The sequence below is a fragment of the Rhinolophus hipposideros genome (assembly GCF_964194185.1).
Source record: "Rhinolophus hipposideros genome assembly, chromosome: 16".
Lineage (NCBI taxonomy): Eukaryota > Metazoa > Chordata > Mammalia > Chiroptera > Rhinolophidae > Rhinolophus > Rhinolophus hipposideros.
Genome location: NC_138062.1, coordinates 52,296,963 through 52,316,170, shown reverse-complemented (window position 1 = coordinate 52,316,170; position 19,208 = coordinate 52,296,963). Strand labels below are relative to the sequence as shown.

At 36.1% G+C, this 19,208-nt stretch overlaps 1 protein-coding gene across 1 annotated transcript in view; it reads right to left on the bottom strand.

Moving 5' to 3' along the window:
• Positions 1 to 19,208, bottom strand: part of NAF1 (nuclear assembly factor 1 ribonucleoprotein) — a 51,953-nt gene that overhangs the window by 14,799 nt on the left and 17,946 nt on the right. Inside the window, exons 3-4 of the mRNA XM_081077419.1 lie at positions 5,141 to 5,234; positions 3,815 to 3,897 (exon numbers count right to left, since the gene is read on the bottom strand). Of these exons, the coding sequence (XP_080933545.1) occupies positions 3,815 to 3,897; positions 5,141 to 5,234 (177 nt within the window). The remainder of the gene's footprint in view (positions 1 to 3,814; positions 3,898 to 5,140; positions 5,235 to 19,208) is intronic.

Here is a 19,208-nt window from a genome sequence, read left to right as displayed (position 1 = left end):
CTTTATACCTTAATTAGTATACATTCTGTAGAACTACTCATATAAAAATTTATTACAACTAATATGTTATACTTGCCTATCATCTGAGAAGTGATTTTCTAAATGCCCTTCTACTTGGCTCTAGCTTATAATCTCTTATTCAAAAGTAGCATCTTTCTGCTAAAATCTCTCAAAGGATTCCGGTCACATAAAGGGGTGACAAACACACACCACCACCACCACCACAGTACAGATATAGCATGGGGTGGGTCGGGAATAAACTGACAAGCAGGGAAGTAAGAGTACGCTAGTCCCCCAAATTCTCACTGTGCAGCACAGGCTTGGCTGATGCTCTGTGTGTGACACGACAAAGTTCCAGCAGCTGGGGTCCTGCCTGTGTCAGCTGGCTGAACATGCATAGAGCTCGCCCCCACAGAGAAGAAGCTGGGGTCTCCTCCCCTCTCCACATACACCACGTTACACACTTATGCGTTAGCCTAAGAGGGGCTAAGTAACTCCCAGTTTCTCTAGGTAACAACATATTAAGGAATGTCCAAGCCCAGGAACGAGGCTGGAGGGCTGTGCATTTAGAGCAGCGGTGTCAAAACTTTTTTCAACGTTTTTTACCAAGGGCCATATGCGGTAAAATACACAAACAGCCAGGCCACTCACTGGTTTATTTAAGTAAACTAAATGTTTTTGGAATTTGCTGCAGGCCAATTAACAATGGATTGGGGACGGCAGTTGGCAGCAGGCCGCAGTTTTGACACCCGTGATTTAGAGGGTGGAGATATGCATGCTGCCAATCTGAGAACAGCTTTCGAAGAAGCCATTAGCCAAAGGCCTTACTGTCCACCCACCGAGCCAGCTTTTCACTAAACTATCAAGAGGGGAAATAAACCTCCACAGCTATCCAGAATTGTCTCCTATCAATCACTTTATACTGACTTCCCATTAATAAAAATGAAGAAAGTATGATTATTCTAACTCATTAAGTCAAAGAGTTACTTCAATCACTGTATTATACAAGTAATTACACAAGTTACTCATGAAAAAAACAAAACACTGTACCAATATACTATGGAGGCTTTCAGAAAATCATCACATACTCCCAGCCAAGACTGTAATATAAAGCATTCTTTAAAAAAAAAATCCATAAAAATTCCTATCCAATGATATTTGATAGGGAAATATTTTACTGTTTTGGTTTATTAAAAAGTAAAACAAACAACAACAAAAAACAAAACCTGCTCTGACGAATACTCAAAACTAAATGCAAAACAAATAACCAACAAATTCATGTTATATAGGTGGCATGGGTTGGTCATTTTTTTTTAATCCCTGATATTAAAAAACTAAACATTAAAAGTGGAATTTTATTCATCATTTATCAAGAGGAACAAATCATTATTACATCATCATTACTATTAAAGTATTATTAAAGGGAAAAAGGCAGAAATACAAATCTGAGGTTGCCCTCTTTAAATTAGTGGGAAGGGGAAAGGAGGTGGGAGGGAAATAAATCAGATAGACCAACTGGATTGAAAATTCAATTTTGTTCCTTTTTAATTTTGTGATTTTTGAGTAAATGAAGATAATTCCACCTCCATACAGAACTTAAAGTGAATTTTTAAAAAATACACAAAATATCTATCACAGTGGCTCATTATTACTGTTATTATTGAAGAGCAGAGAAAAAAGAAAGGATATGCAAAAGTTTAACACTGAAGGTAAACTAACTTAGTGTCTAGATAAGACATGCTAAAGATCTAAAATGACATTCAATTTCATTTTCTGGTCACTGGTTTGTTTAATTAATACTCTCAACCCCCAACTCGACTCTGCCATTATTTAGGGGAATTATTTCAAGGTGCTTAGATTTATAATCAAATATTTTTGAAAGACTTGTTACTTCCTGAATTTACAAAAGCTTTCTATGTAATATTTAGAAATAGATTTAATAAACACTTCCCTCTAGATTTACACTACATAGCTAAAGTTAGAGGTGTAAATATTACATTTATCTGACTCCTTTCAAAGTCAAATGATCTGAAAAGCTGAATATTAACATTTTTAGTCACAATTACAGGACTGAGAATTCAAATGTGTTAGAGGATATAAGAAATGTGAATTTAGAGGTTTTTAATTAGAGAAGTATTAGGTATATTTAAATTAAAATTGTCTAAGCTTCTTACAGAAAAAAGGCAACTATCACGCAAATCATAAGTAAAAGAGTCATGGAAATAATCAGTTTCAATTCATAGTCAGAAAAATCAAGAAATATGTTTCCCTTACCTCTCCTCCCTCCCCTATTCTACTACTTTTCTTGAGGACAGCAAGAAATGTTTACGTGGGTTTTTTTTGCACCAGAGCAGAATGTGGGTGTGTCCTAAAGAAGTCCTATGCAATAAGCATGGGCAAGTACTGACAGCACTCCTTGTCTTTCCACCTTCTCTGAGGGGAGTAAGCCCCCTAGTTTATCTCTAACACCTACAAGGCACCTGCGGTGTGCATATTTGCAACAAAGTACTAAGCCTAGGTATTTGAAAGGGAAAAAGGTAGAGCACCATCCTTCAGGCATTAAAAAGCCCTTCTTCCCCTCACAAACTTTCTCAAAAATTGCCAAAAAACATTTGTTCTAGACTCCAATTAATTCTGCCACTGATTGCTTTGCAATCCTAAGTGACTCATTTTTCTTTGGTAAATTAATGCCTGTCAACCTAAGAAAACATATGTAGGTGTCGTGCAAGGTGGAAGGACCCTGATAAAAATCGGATCCCTTTCTAATTGTTGTTAGAATAGAACAGAAGGAAAAGGCAGAGAAAAGGTAAGGTTATGTGAGGACCCAATAATATAGTTCAAAATACATGCTTTCTTCCTGATTAAATAGAAATTAGTCATATCTCCTAAAACAAAAAAAAAGAAGCCAACTGGCACTTATCTGGGAAAAACTAAACCACAGAAAGTTGCTTCTCCAAAGCATAACAGCTGTTATTTGTTATTTGTTTTCAACTCAATATACATTTACTTAGCACACGTAATTTACAAAGAACTGTATTTCATACAGTGGGGAATACTGAGATAGACAAAACTTGGTCCCTACTGCCAGTAAAGAAACACTTGGTTAGAGTTTATCTTCTTGATCTTAGAGGGTTTTATGCCCTCTGCTGCTGGCTCAGGATTGTGTATTTAATGGGTAAAATGTGTGCGGTCTTCCCTATTAACGATGGATGTGCAGGGTTGTGCAGTTAGTCACGAGGCTAAAAGGGACCCAACCTTATGATGCATACTCAAGTGCATATATTCGTAATTCCCCAGAATGTGCTTACAGTGACACTTTAGGGCATCACTGAAATTGTTTTCCACTTGGAAAAGACTGCTCTCTCAGCTTCCACCTGAGGAAACACAAGTAAAAAGTTCTGAGAGCCGCTACTCAGAGGGACTTAAACAAACCAGAAAAGAATAGTAACGATTGCACTGTGGGGAGTCTTCTGCACTTCATTATGAGGGCCTGGGGGTAGGGTACTGTGGCTTACTCAATATGTAGAGCTACTGCCTAGCAAAGTACCTCACAAACATAAGGGAAAAATTCTATACATGACTCAAAGCGGCAAAACTACTCAAGCGGCAGAGTAATCAGTATTAAACCAACATATAGACAGACACATAGCATTAAACAAAATTGAGAATGCACTAAGGAGAATGTTCAATGTGGGAGCTTTAGATTGCTCATCTACTAAAATTACTAAAGTTTTTTTAGGACACATAGGGAAAGTCAGAAAAACCAATCAACAAAGAAACACAGTAATTTGTAAGATTTGAATTTTTTACAAACCTTTCCTGCAGCCTGTCGATCACTTTTAAAAATGACAGTCTCCTCATTAACTGGAGGTAGGTTAGTCATAGATTCAATTATTACTGAAAAATGAAACAAAACAGATTATTTCAAGATTTTATCAGAAGATAATATAGAATTTAAGAGGGAATTTAGGCTTTAATTCCAACATAATTTAAAATAAAATTTAAAGTAAGATAATATACCTCTATTCCCCTTGATAAACAAAGTCTATTTATTACCAAGCAGCACAGGGAAATGGATTGTACATATTTTTATTTAATACAAAAAGCTACAATTCTAAGAAAAAAAAAAGAAAGTGTAAAGTCTCACTGACAATTTGAATTACCCATTAAAAAGTCAACAAATTCAAGATGTATACATTTTCTCTTCTATCTTTGCTGTGTCCTTTAAGTCCTGTAAACTAAGGGAGCTGATGGACAATCTAGGTCTGCTTCCCAGTTCCAAAATCCTATGACTTGGTCAACTTGGACATCTATTCTCAGGTGTATGTTACTCTGAGAGTTACTGGCAGCTAGGTAACTTCAAGGTCTTTCATATAACTACCTCACATGTTGGTGCTAAAAGAAGCCCATAATCTCTAGTTCTCTTAAAATCCAGCAGCTTCATATTTCATGCCATTAATATCTGTATTAACATCACAGACCTTTCTAATTTACATGTTTGAGATAAAATCAAAGGCAGTAGACAGAATAATACCCCCCCAAAAAAGAAAAAGATATCTACACCCTAATCCCTGAATCTGTGAATATGTTACTTAACATCAACTTTTTTTGAGGATAGGATGAAGATTAAGGACCCTGAGATGCAGAGATTATCCTGGATTATGCATTGAGGCCCAATCTTAGGAGTTCTTAAAAGCACAGAACCTTTCCAGGCTGCCTTCAGGGAGAAGCCACACTATAGGCTTTGCAGTTCAAGGAGGGGTCCATGAACCAAGGAATGCAGGCAGCCTCTAGAAGCTGAAAGGGGCCCGCAGATGGATTCTCCCCTAGAGTCTCTATAAAAAAACTCAGCCCTGTGGACCCCGATTTTAGCCTAGTAAAACACATGTCAGACTTCTGTCCCAAAGAACTGTAAAATAATAAATTTCTGTTGTTTTAAGCCACTAAATTTGTAGAAATTTAATAGCAATAGAAAACGAATACCACACAAAGAAAAATTCTGGAGAACTATGTTGATAAAAGCAGATTTTAATTTTTTATAAATACAATGTACTTATGGATTACTTATATAAGTAAAAACTTTAATTATTAATGCATGCTGGAATATAAATAATTTCTATTAATACAATTATTTACATACCTAATTGTTCAATAATACTTGAAACCATCCCAAAAGGCTTTAATTCAGTATCTTCAGGAAGAATAATAGTGAGTTCTTCAACTGAAGGTAGTTCCTATAATATAAAAAAAAAGCATTAATCTTTCTCCAGCTTCAACAAATCTAAAAGGAGACACAGTTTCCATTTAAACCACTATATATATTTCTGAAGATGTAACATTAAGGACATATGCCATCTCTTTGATGTTAGCCTTTTTAGTGTCTGACATTTCTCCCACCTCCAACATCTCCCCACTTAAGTGATGCAACAGTCTGCACCCTAATCCAGATAGACTGCGAACACAGAGAAAAGTACCACTCAAGATTTTTCCAAATGCACTAGAAGAGGGGAAAAAAAAAAATTGTTAAGGAATCCAAGGAAAAGAGACAATGTACATTATTTTCCAAAGAAAAGAGACAATGTACATAATTCCCAAAGACATTACATTTTAAGAAAAATAATTCTACTGGACACTACAACTTCACAGAAGGAGAGTTCTCTTTCTTGGCTGCCTTGATTTAGTTGATCAGTTTGACTGTGATTAAGTTATTGAACAGGAATGCAGCACTCTCTTCTGGGTCTGTGTGAAAAAGAGATATAAATGTCTGGCCTATTCAGGAAAAAACACAGAATTCCTGGAAACAGAACGTAGCCGTCAGCCTAGAAAAGCTGTGAAAATGTTGCCTGGCATCTTCCCTATCTAGGTTAAAAACTAAATTTTTTAACATCGAAAGATTTGTCTTTTCTGACCCAGCACCTAACTCTCAGTTGCTATAGAAACTAGACATTGAAGTAAAGATGAAGTTGTAGAGAAATCTTAAAATAAAACTGACCTTAGGAAATTAAACAACCAGAGCTTTCTATTCTTGACCTTTACCAACCAAATGGTCACAGTTAACTCTTAGAAGAAAGTGTTTCAGTAAGAAGGCTTAAAGTACAAAGATCCTATTAATGGCATGTTAGGAGTTAGTTTGGGAGGACAAAGATAACTTTTGGAGAAACGTTGGAAAAGATGGGAAAACCTAAATAACACAGTGTATTGCAGATACATGTATCATGGGTAATGATTTTCCACTACAGGGACTCAAAAAAGGTTTTTAACAAAATCACTTAACTAGAGTTAAAGTATAACTTGCTTCTTCTGGGAGATGCTATATTCTGATCAAGGATTACTTATGAAGAACCACTCTAAGGGTCTCAACCGACTCAATGTAGAAGACTTACCTCTATATGGTTAGTCTGGGTGGGTTTGGAAAAAATGACTGTTTTATACATCAAAATTTTTCTGTACTTGTAGGGAGAGGACAACCACTTGTCACTTTATCCTATTAAGTGTGGAAAGTCTTTTCTTGGCAAGACCATGATTTGAAAGTGGTCCATGTGTATACCAAAATAGAGAAAGGAGTTCAGTTGTTAGAACAAACTAGTAAAGAAGATGTAATATGGAATAGCCTTGTTTAAGTTCTTACCTAAAGAAACCCCACACTCTGTTAAATATAAGACTGAAAAACAACAATGTTGGGGGACTGCAGAGAGGAGGGCTTTAATGACATTTTAGAGGGCAATTGTGACATGGGTCTCAAACTGGTTCTGGTTCTGGAAGTGGCACTTTGCCCCACTGTCTAACCAAATTATGGTAAGATCTAGAGCAAATACTCTTATTAGTTTTGGACTAAAACTAGTGGTTAAACAGTCAGGAGTGTGGCAGTAGAAGAAAGGGCAGGGAAGTTTCCAAAAGAGAAAGTGTTGCTAGATCTTTTATGAAAACCTCCCAACTGGATAGGAGGGCAGACCACATACCATTAACACTTAGGACACAAAATCAATCTTATTCTCAAATACTAAATAAATGCTATTTGACCACAAAATGAAAGGGTCCTCATTTTGTATTTTCTAGTAGGAGGAATAAAATCCCGTGCAATATAATTATGTTTCGGTACAATCTAAACTCTGATACTGTTTTGATTTCTTTTATTTTTTTTTCCTTTAAAGTATAAAAGTAGTGCATGTTCTTGTTTTTAATAACAGGAAATATTTAAGTAGTACAGAAAGATGCCAATAAAATAAAATTCCCCTACCTTATTCCTTTCAACCCAATTCCTCTTCATAGACAGCTGCTGTCAAAGTCATTCAAAAACATTTACTACATAAACATAAACTTTCTTAACTTTAAAATGTTTTACTTAAAAAAATTCTGCCCCTTTAAAAATTTTTACCATTACATACAATGATACAACAAACATTCTTTCATGTAGATCTTTGAGTAACTCTTGTGAAAAATTCTTCTGAGTGGAACTGCGAGATCGAAAGATATGAGCATTTTTAATTTTGACTATACTGCTAAATTTCCTTCCGAAAATGTTGTATTAATTTACATTTCCACAAACAATGTGTAAGAAATTTTCCTACAGCCTCGCCATCATTGAGAAGCAAATCTTTGCCAGTCTGATAGGTCCAAAATAGTATCTTGCTTTAATGTGAATTTCTTCATTAATTAGGAAGACTGATCATCCTTACATGTTTCCTGGCTATTTTGTATTTATGAATTGTTTGTGTATGTCATACTTTTTTTTGGAGGCTTTACCTTTTAATAAATTTGTAAGAGAACTTTGGGTTCTTAAGAACATTTGCCCTTTATCAAGTATGTAGCACATATCCACTCCCTTACCTCTTAGCATGTGTTTTAGCATTTAAGCTTTTAATGAACTTTAGTATTTTGATTTTTATATAGTCAAATATATCAAATCTTTTATTTAGCTTTTGAGACTAGTGACAGTCACATTTAGAAATACCTTCCCTTGATCAAATTAATTTTTAAAATTCACCGTTTTCAACACATCTAGTTTCATTTTCAATATTTGTATATTTGGTCCATTTGCGATTTTATTCTTATATAAAATAAAGGCAGAGATTGGATTTATGTTTATCCAAATTACTAGCCAGTTATCCCTACATGTTGAATAATCCATCTTTCCCCCTACTGATTAGAAAAACACATTTTAATATATACTAAATGTACTCATATATTTGGACTTTTTACTGAAATCTCCATTTGGCTCTATTAATCTATTTCACTGTCAGTACTAAAATATTTTAACATCTAAGCTTTTCTTAACATGTGTTAATACTTGCTAATAAGGGCTAGTTTCCCTATCCAATTCATCAATATTTTTCCCATTGGAATTTTTCTAGCTATTCTCATACTTATTTTACCAGATAAACTTTAAAACCGACTTGTTATATTAATGTCGTTAGTATTGATTAAAATCACATTTAATTACAGTTGTCTATTTATAGGTACTACATAGTCCTAGGCTTTTTCAAAGCCATTTTATACCTTATTTGCTTTCATAAATTACTAGTTATTTAATATTTTTTACAGCTATTATAGGGTACTGACTAAACACAAGAACACATGCTGAAATTTGGGTCTATTGCTTTCCTTGTGTATTCACTATATTACTATATTTACAACTTATATATATATTACCATATATATAACTTATAAAAATATACGTCCTCCTTCTCCTTTTTAATATTACATCATATTTTTCACTTTTCAACATTAGTTGGTATTTCCAGAATGTCAGTTATCGAGCAATTGTGATACCTGACTCTTAGGTATGTTTCAAATGTTAAGCCTAATGATGCATTTTGATTGGAATTTCTTTTTAATAAGATTAAGAAAGCATCCATCTATTCCTAGCTCACCAAGTTTTTGTTGTTGTTGTTGTTGCTGTTTAATCAGGAAGGGCTGTTGATCTTTATCAAATGCCTCTTTGTCATCTTTTGACATCATTATTATTTATTTTACATGGAGCAGGTCAATCTATAGGGTCTGATGAAGACGTAATGTTCTGTTCTAAGGATGTCTATGAGACATCCAGCATGAGGAAGACGGGAAAAAGACACAAAGCTGGAATATTTGCCATGAGCAGGAACTCACACTTGTGGTACAAAACAATCTGGAACGCCCCCTTATTTCCTGTTGCTACCTTATTTATATATATATATATATATATATATATATATATATATATATATATATATACACACACACACATACACAGAGCTAAAAGTTTTGCCTACAAATGTGAAAGATCTCCGATGTTATGTACAACCAAACTTAGGGGGAAAAACAGACACAGACAGCGCTATCTGTGGTCACTGGTACAGTCCAATTCCTGTTCAGTGATCCCTGTACCTTGTTAACAAAGTAGCGTATATACAGTTTCCTGAGCATTCTTCAAAAAGGCCAAAAGTGATGTGCATGAAATCTCAATCCCAATACTCTGCAGAACACAAAAGATATATAAAGAACTAAATATTGTACAAAAAACGTGTAAGAGGTAAATGAGATCACTAAGTGAAACCAAGCCTTGCACAATTCCAGGTTGAGAGCCTGTTAGGGACTTTGCTTTTGAAAGTCCAGTTAAGTCAAGCAACGTATTTGCTTTGAAAATGGCAAACATTTTGGGAAATGAACCAGAGGAGAAAAGATATATTTGTTCCTTTTAAATAAGCACACTAGAAAGGAAGGACAAAAGGGGGGAAATAACCCAAACTCCATCAACAAGAATTCACACACATGCTGTACTTTCCATAAAAATTTTGGCAGGTCTGAAAAGGTAGAACTTTAGAAGGTTCAAAGGGAAAGTCCCTTGGATTCCCATGTCACACTGGGCAACAAAAGGTCCTGTCTTGATGTTTCGGTAGGAAATGTCACCTTCTCTTGCTATCTACTAAATCTAAAGTACTACATCACCAACAAATCTAGTCACTACCAAATTATCCCGCTGCTTTTCTTTCTTCTAAACACATTACTGTCTAACATCTTATTTGTTTCATTGCTTAGCATCTATTTCTCTAACTAGAGAAAATAAATCCAACAAAAACTAGAACCTGGTCAGTTTTCCTCACCCAGGACAATGACTAGCACATAAGAGGTACTCAGTATATATTTACTAAATGAACTGACATTCTCATCAGTCCGAGCTACACAAAAATCTCAGAAGAGATCAGTCTGTTTTCTGTCTTAATGAAAAAAATCAGAATTGAATTATGTCATCAAAATGGCGGCGTGAGGTGAGACTCTGGAAGCCCCCCTGGAATTTACAACTAATCGAACAACAATAACTCCACAAAGGACTCCCTGCACAGCACACAGGCAAGACAAAGAGGCCGACTACTGAATTCACCTAAAAGTGGGAGAATCGTGCGAGTGGGGGAGGAGGGAAGGAGAAGTGCGGAGATGGAGCCACGGCGGGTGCAAGACACAGACCTAGCTCAGTGCTCCGAGCTCGCTGCATCCCAGAACTACCGCAGCTGCGGAAGAGGGAAGAACTCGGACCGCTAGTGTTCCGCTTACGGCCCACAGGGTGAGGGGGCAGCATATAACATGGCTGAACCCAACGCTCACGGCAGAGACCTCAGAGAAAAGACTGAGGTAAGAAGACTGAAAACGGTGTTTTAAGCCCTCACTGCCGAGCAGAGAACAGAAGCCTTAGGCACTGAGACTAGCAGCCCCCTCCCTACCCTCCCAGAGCTCACCCCGCCCCCACCTGCCCGGTGCTAGAAGCAGAACAGTAGCAGTGTCAGATCAAAAGATCAGAATATTTGCTGCTCTGAGAACTGTGGTCTGCAGACACCGACTCGCAGCCCAAATAGTTCCAGAAAAGGGGAGGGAGCTGTGGAAGCGGGACCGGCTGTGGTGGTGGTCACCGCCATTGCTCTGGGCCACCTCTCACAACTCACCCCTTCCCTGGCCCCACCTATCTGGGCGGATCCCTGCAGGAGTAAACTGCTGAAATATACGGGCTCTGAATCTGGTGCACAAAGACCTTTGGAATTTCAGAAGCTCTCCGCATCCCAACAGAAACGTGGTGCCCTATGACCCAGGCGAACTGTTAACACAGACGCCCGTCTCCCAGGGAATCACCCCAATGTGGGAGAAGCTGGAATCGTGCAGAGAAAACATAGCACTACTGTGTGAGAGAGGAAAGAAAAGGCTGCAGTCCGAGGGAAAATAAAACATTCTACCCACAAGTAATGGAAAACAAAAGAAAGACCTCTTCCAATCAACCTGTTGCAGAAGCCACTCCTGTAGATGTCTAGGAAGAGAAATAATAAATCAATAATTGCCATGAACAACAAGACAGCTCAGAAAGAAAGTGAAAAGTCTCCAAAAAAGGAACTTAAAGAAATGGAAATATGTGACTTTAATGACAGAGAATTCAAGACTGCAGTTCTGAAAAAACTCAACGAGATGCCAAAAAACACAGAAAGGGAATTTAATGAACTCAGAAACGCAATCAAAGAACAACATGAGCATTTTACAAAAGAGATAGAAATTTTGAAAAAGAACCAAATGGAATTTCTGGAGATTAAGAACTCAAAAGAAGAAATTAAGAATAAATAACCAGCTTAGGTAGTAGAGTTGACCAGATGGAGGAAAGAATCAGTGACATCGAAGATAGAAACCTGGAAATTACAAAGATGGAAGAAGAAAGAGACTTGAGACTTAAAAGAAATGAAAGAACTCTACAAGAACTTTCTGACTCTAACAAAAAGCAATATAAGAATGGGCATACCAGAAGGAGAAGAGAGAAGGGAACAGAGAATATATTCAAACAAATTATTGATGAGAACTTCCCAAACTTGTGGACAGAACTGGATCCTCGAATCCAAGAAGCAAATAGAACACCTAATTACCTCAATCCCAGCAGTCCTTCTCCAAGGCACATTGTATTGAAGCTGTCTAAAATCAACGACAAAGAAAGAATCCTCAAGGCAGCCAGGGAAAACAAGACAGTAACCTACAAAGGAAAGCCCACTAGATTATCATCAGATTTTTCAGCAGAAACTCTACAAGCCAGGAGGGAGTGGAACCAAATATTCAAACTATTGAAAGAGAGAAATTATGAGCCAAGAATAATATATCCAGCATAGATATCCTTTAGATATGAAGCAGGAATAAAGACCTTTCCAGACATACAGAAGCTGAGGGAATTTTCTAATATACGACCCGCACTACAAGAAATACTAAAGGAGGCTATTCGACCACCATCAACAGGGACAATTTGTGGCAACATAAAAAGGGGGAAAGTAAAGGCCTAAACCGGAATACGGGAATAGAGAAAGTAAGCGTGCAAAAGAAAATGGAATACTCTATAAATATCAAACTTTCTTTTACATAAACTTAAGGGTAACTACTCAAAATAAATCCAGAACTGAAATATATACTGTAATAAAAGGAGAAACAGAGGGAAATATCATAGAATACCATCACACAGAAATAATAGACAACAACAAACAGGCAAAGAAACAATGGAGACACAGCCATACCAGAAAACTAAAGATAGACTGACAGGAAATCCTCACGTGTCAATAATCACCCTAAATGTAAATGGACTGAACTCACCAATAAAGAGACACAGAGTAGCAGACTGGATCAGAAAACTAACCCAACCATATGCTGTCTCCAAGAGACACATCTCAGATACAAGGACAAGCATAGACTCAAAGTGATAGGGTGGAAATTGACATTCCAAGCAAATGGTACCCAGAGTAAATCAGGTGTAGCCATAATAATATCAGATGAAACAGACTTCAGGGTGAAAAAGATAACAGGAGACAAAGATGGACATTTCATAATGGTAAAGTGGACTATACAACAAGAAGACATAATAGTCATCAATATTTATACCACCAATAAGGAAGCACCAAAATATACGAAGCAACTACTAACAGAACTAAAGGGAGAAACTGAGCAAAACACAATTATACTAGTGGACTTAAATACATCATTGACGGCTATGGATAGATCATCCAGACAGAAAATAAATAACGAAATAGCAGCCCTAAGAGACACATTAGATGTAATCGACATAACTGACATATATAGAGCACTTCATCCTAAAACATCAGACCACACATTCTTTTCGAGTGTACATGGAAGGAACATTCTCAAGGATAGACCATACATTGGGACATAAAATCAGACTCAGCAAATTTAAGAAGACTGAAATCATACCAAGCATATTCTCTGATCACAAGGCTTTGAAATTAGATATATCGACTGCAAAAAGAAAGCAGGAAAAAACACAAATACATGGAGATTAAACAACATACTTTTGAAGAACGACTGGGTCAAAGAAGAAATTAGAGGAGAGATCAAAATACACATAGAAACAAATGACAATGAAAATACATCCTACCAAAATTTTGGGGATGCAGCGAAAGCAGTTTTAAGAGGGAAATTTATACCATTACAGGCCTATCTCAAGAAACAAGAAAAAACCCAAATAAATAACCTCACGTTACAACTTAAAGAACTAGAAAAAGAAGAACAAGTGAAACCCAAGGTCAGAAGAAAGGAAATAACAAAAATCAGAGCATAACTAAATGAAATAGAAAACAAAAAGACAATAGAAAAAAATAATGTGACAAAGAGCTGGTTCTTTGAAAAGAATAACAAAATTGACAAACCCTTGGCTAAGCTCACTAAGATAAGAAGAGAGAAGACACTAATTAACAAAATCAGAAATGAAAAAAAGGGATGTCATCATGGACACCACAGAAATACAGAGGATCATCCAAGAATACTATGAAGGACTATATGCCACCAAATTCAATAACCGAGAAGAAATGGACAACTTCTTAGAAGCATATAGCCTTCCAAGGCTGAACCATGAAGAACTGGAAAATCTAAATAGACGGATTACCAGTAACGAAATTGAATCAGTCATCCAAAAACTTCTCAAAAGCAAAAGTTTTGGACCAGGTGCCTTCACTAGTGAATTCTACGAAACCTTCAAAGAGGATCTAATACCAATCCTGCTCAAACTTCCAAAAAATTGAAGAAGAGACAGTACTCCCTAACTCATTTTATGAGGCCAACATTACCCTGATACCAAACCTGGTAAGGACAACACAAAAAAAGAAAACTACAGACAAATATCTCTGATGAATACAGATGCAAAAATCCTAAACAAAATTCTTGCAATTTTCTTTGAACTACAGGGCTACAATAATAAAAACAGCATGGTATTGGCAGAAAAACAGACACACAGACCAATGGAATAGAACTGAGAACCCAGAAATAAAACCTCATAAATATGGACAGATAATTTTTGACAAAGAAGCTAAAAACATACAATGGAGGAAAGACAGCCTCTTCAATAAATGGTGCTGTAAGAATTGGATAGCCACGTGCAAAAGAATGAAACTGGACTGTTATCTGTCACCATGTACCAAAATTAATTCAAAATGGATCAAAGACTTAAGCATAAGACCTGACACAATAAACTGCATAGAAGAAAACATAGGTATTAAACGCATGGACCTTGGGTTCAAAGAGCATTTTATGAATTTGACTCCAAAGGTAATGGAAGTAAAAGCTAAAATAAACAAATGGGACTATATGAAACTGCAAAGCTTCTGCACAGCACAAGAAACCATCGACAAAATAAAGAGGCAACCAACTGAATGGGAGAAGATTTTTGCAAACAGTGCCTCCAATAAGGGGCTAATATCCAAAATATACAAGGAACTCATGCAACTCATAAAACAAAAAAACAAACAACCCAACTGAAATATGGGCAGAGGACCTGAAGAGACATTTCTCCAAAGAGGACATACAAATGGCAAATAGACATATGAAAAAATTCTCAACATCACTAATCATCAGAGAAATGCAAATAAAAACCACAATGAGATATCACCTCACCCCAGTCAGAATGGCTATCATCAACAAGACAAATAGTAACAAGTGTTGGAGAGGCTGTGGAGAAAAAGGAACCCTCATCCACTGTTGGTGGGAATGCAGACTGGTGCAGCCGCTATGGAAGGCAGTGTGGAGGTTCCTCAAGAAATTACGAACAGAATTACCATATGACCCAATAATCCCTCTCCTGGGTATCTACCCTAAAAATCCGAAAACATTTATCCATAAAGACACGTGTGCTCCAATGTTCACTGTAGCTTTGTTTACAGTGGCCAAGACATGGAAACAACCAAAATGTCCTTCGATAGATGAATGGACAAAGAAGTTGTGGTATATATACACTATGGAATACTATTCGGCCGTAAGAAAAGATGATATAGGAATAATTGTGACAACATGGATGGATCGTGAGAGTATAGTACTAAGTGAAATAAGTCAGACAGAAAAAGCAGAGAACCATATGATTTCACTGATATGTGGTATATAAACCAAAAACAACAAAAGAACAAGACAAACAAATGAGAAACAAAAACTCATAGACACAGATAATAGTTTAGTGGTTACCAGAGGGCAAGGGGGGGAGGGAGATGAGGGGAAGGGGGATCAAATATATGGTGATGGAAGGAGAACTGACTCTGGGTGGTGAACACACAATGGGATTTATAGATTATGTAATACATAATTGGACACATGAAATGTATGTAATTTTACTAACAAATGTCACCCCAATAAATTAAAAAAAAATCGGAATTGAAAATATAATTCCTAGAATTCAAACATGAATCCTGAAGGAATGAAAAGGACCTCAGCTTAACCTTCTCAGAAATAAAGTGAAAAAAGGCAGGTTTCCAAGGAAGCTTCACTACCCAGGATTGATGCATAGATACCTCAGGTTGCAGCAGCAAACATTATTACAATTATTAGATTAACACCTGGCTCCCCCATAACACAGCAGCGGCCCCAGGTAAGACAATGGATATATCTCCTGGGTCTCATAGGTCTCCCGTATCTCCTTTAAGCATATAAAAATCAATCTCTTTGATTTTTCTACAAGTGGGGAAAGGATGTGTATGTGTGACAGAAAAGAGGAGAAACACACAGACACATTCCAATATTAGGAAAACTATGGCCAAAACACACACTTGAAGTATCTGACCACTTCGGCAGTGCACAAAGAATACAAAGAATCAGAAATAAAATGCATATTGATGAACCAAAAAAATTAAAGGGAGAGGTGATGAAGGAAACCTGGGATAGAAAGACCTTCTTTATCATATACCATGTTTCCCCGAAAATAAGACCTAGCCCGACCATCAGCTCTAATGTGTGTTTTTTGGAGCAAAAATCAATATAAGACCTGGTCTTACTTTACTTTACTGTAAAATGACTTTACTGTCACTTATGTAATATATGACCAGATATAATATAACTAATATAACATAATATAATATATAACATAATACCAGTCTTATATTAATTTTTGCTCCAAAAGACACATTAGAGCTGCTTGTCTGGCTAGGTCTTATTTTGGGGGAAACACGGTAATAAGCAAAAACCAAGCACACTGAAAATAACAGAAGAAGGCTACTTACTTAATTGCAGGTTAGGAAGATTCAAGCGTGAGCCTGGATTACCCCATAACCCTCATGGAAAGACGGGCGAGTGGGTGGAAAACTCATTTTATTCTGCTTATGCAATACTAGACAGTATATATGTGCTCATTTAAATGTAATTAATTAAAATTAAACAGAATTTAAAATGCAGTCTTCAGTGACACTAGCCACATTGCAAGTGGGCAGTGGTTTAAGACAACAGTTTAAGCTCCAAAACTTAAGTACATATTAAGACAACATGGCTATAAAAAGATTTGCATCATTGCAGGAAGACCTCTTGGACTACACCGCTTTACATTCTCATACACCTGAAGAGCCCTCCATTACAAAACATACACCAAGTATTAGTAGCACTCATCTATTTGTGGCCATTAATACAGGTAAAATTTTAAAATGACATTATAACAGCAGGCACCATATGACTATGAATTCTTAATGTTAACATGGACATTCCACTTGGGAAACAAAGATTTGTGATAAATCTTCATTTTCATAATTGTTATTTCCCCAAATTAAAATGAAACCAAATACCTGTTTTAGATGTAGAGTATCTGCAACTAGAGATAAATATCTATGCTAGCATTTAAATAAAATTAATATGGCGTTCACAGACTCAAATATCAAGAATAAAAATAATTTTTCTGGACATATTTATTCAATGCTTGTATATGTAATAACAGAGTGGCAAGTATAGGAAGAGAAATATTGCATTCACAGCATCAGCAGAAAAGGCCACACAGAAATAAAAATCCTCAGACACATCACAGCATTTGGCAAATGAACTACTGGAATTCACACACTAAAGCAACTGAATCATTGTTTCCGGGGAGCGTTACAGTTCCAAGTCAAAGAGGCTTTATTAAGAGGTAATATGTACCACAGCTTCTTAATCCAGTCATCTACCGATGGGCATTTCGGTTGTTTCCATATCTTGGCTATTGTGTAAAGTGCTGCAATAAACATAAAAGTGCATACTGATTTTTGAATTGGAGTTTTGGATTTCTCCGGGTAGATGCCTAGGAGTGGAATTACTGGATCGTAGGGTAGTTCCATTTTCAGATTCCTGAGATACCTCCATATTGTTTTTCATAGCATTGTACACCAGAAGCTAAACATTAATGAATGCCAACTATAATTTTATATATATAATGTGATGGCTCAGTGTGAGGTCGGAGGGATAGTGGATGGGGGAAGGGGGGTTCACAGTGTGAGGGATATAAATGATGAACGTCTAAGTATTACCTTGTCTTGTACACCTGAAACTAACAAATTAAAAAATAAATAAATAAATAAATAAATAAATAAATAAATAAATAAATAAAAGATACGTGAAAAAAAAAAAAGAGGTAATATGGCCCAAGCAAATACAATTTAAGAAAGCTTACTTTACATTATACAGTCATGCTTCACATGACAATATACAAAATAAATGATTATTCAGAAACCAAATAATCAGGAAGTTCCCATGATCTACTTCCAATGTTACTATGCACGCGCCCACAAGTACAAAAAATATAGGAGACTGGAATCTACCTGCTACTAGTTCAGAATCTTCTCCTCCCCAATTACACCACCAGGCAGGTCACTTTTTTTTTTTTCTGGGTGTAAGTTTTCCTATCTATAAATAGTGAGAAAACTAAGCAAAAATGCTGAATAGTTCATATAAATGGCTAACAATGCAATTAAAAAATTAACTGCATGTAATAAAAAAGACAGTGCAAAAACAAATTATATACCAGGCTCTAACAAAACTATTATGATACTGTGATAATAGATACTCATAACTATGGTATTAAAGAAATGCAAGATATTAAGGACACTTCTGAATACCCATGAAAGAGCAATATTGTCTGTGTTATAAGAATATTATTATATTCTCATTCTCAAACATCTGTAAGGCCTACAGTATTGCTCAGTTAAATAAAATATTCAAACAAGCAGCAGCACATAACAAACTGTAGACATACCCATCAAAAACTGGGTGTCTAAGAATTCCAGCACAAAAATTAAAGGATCTAATGGGTCAAACATGGCGTTCTCAGAAGATGACATTGATATTTTACAATGGCCTTGACCTTCCTAGCTCTTAAAGGCTTATTATAGGGCAAGGAAAAAAAAATCAGCAACCTGATGATCCTCTGAGGCAAAATTATCTAAAGAACCTTGATTTGGGTTTTCATTCACAAATATAGAAAAAGAGCAGCAAAGGCTAGTGGGGAAGAAATCAAACATTCCGAATGGCAACTAATCCTTTTTGGTGCTGGTTTGGGGAGAATTTTTAAAAGTAAGGAAAGTGGAATGAAAGTATCATCTGACCACTTATCTCATATTACCTAAGAGGACATACACGTGGCAGCCAATTATCTGTGAGATTCATTTTTCAGATATGGTTGACAAGTAAGGTCCAATTCCTGTAGTACTGAGAGCCATAACTGGAAACCATTTTTTCCCCTATAGCTGATAAAACATATTGGAAAAAAGAAAGAATTAGGGCCATACACTGTGTTTCAACTGTAACCACACATAACATTTAGTCTAATTCATCAGTTTCTCCAGGAAAAGTACTGTTACAAAGTTCATGGAACTCAGCTATTTCTTTAGCTATCACCAATAAATATCATTTGCCCTCATTAATTACCTCATTGTATATGACACCAAAGTTAGAGTCAGACTAGCTGATTAAATATTTTCACCTAAAAAATGAAGTATCTT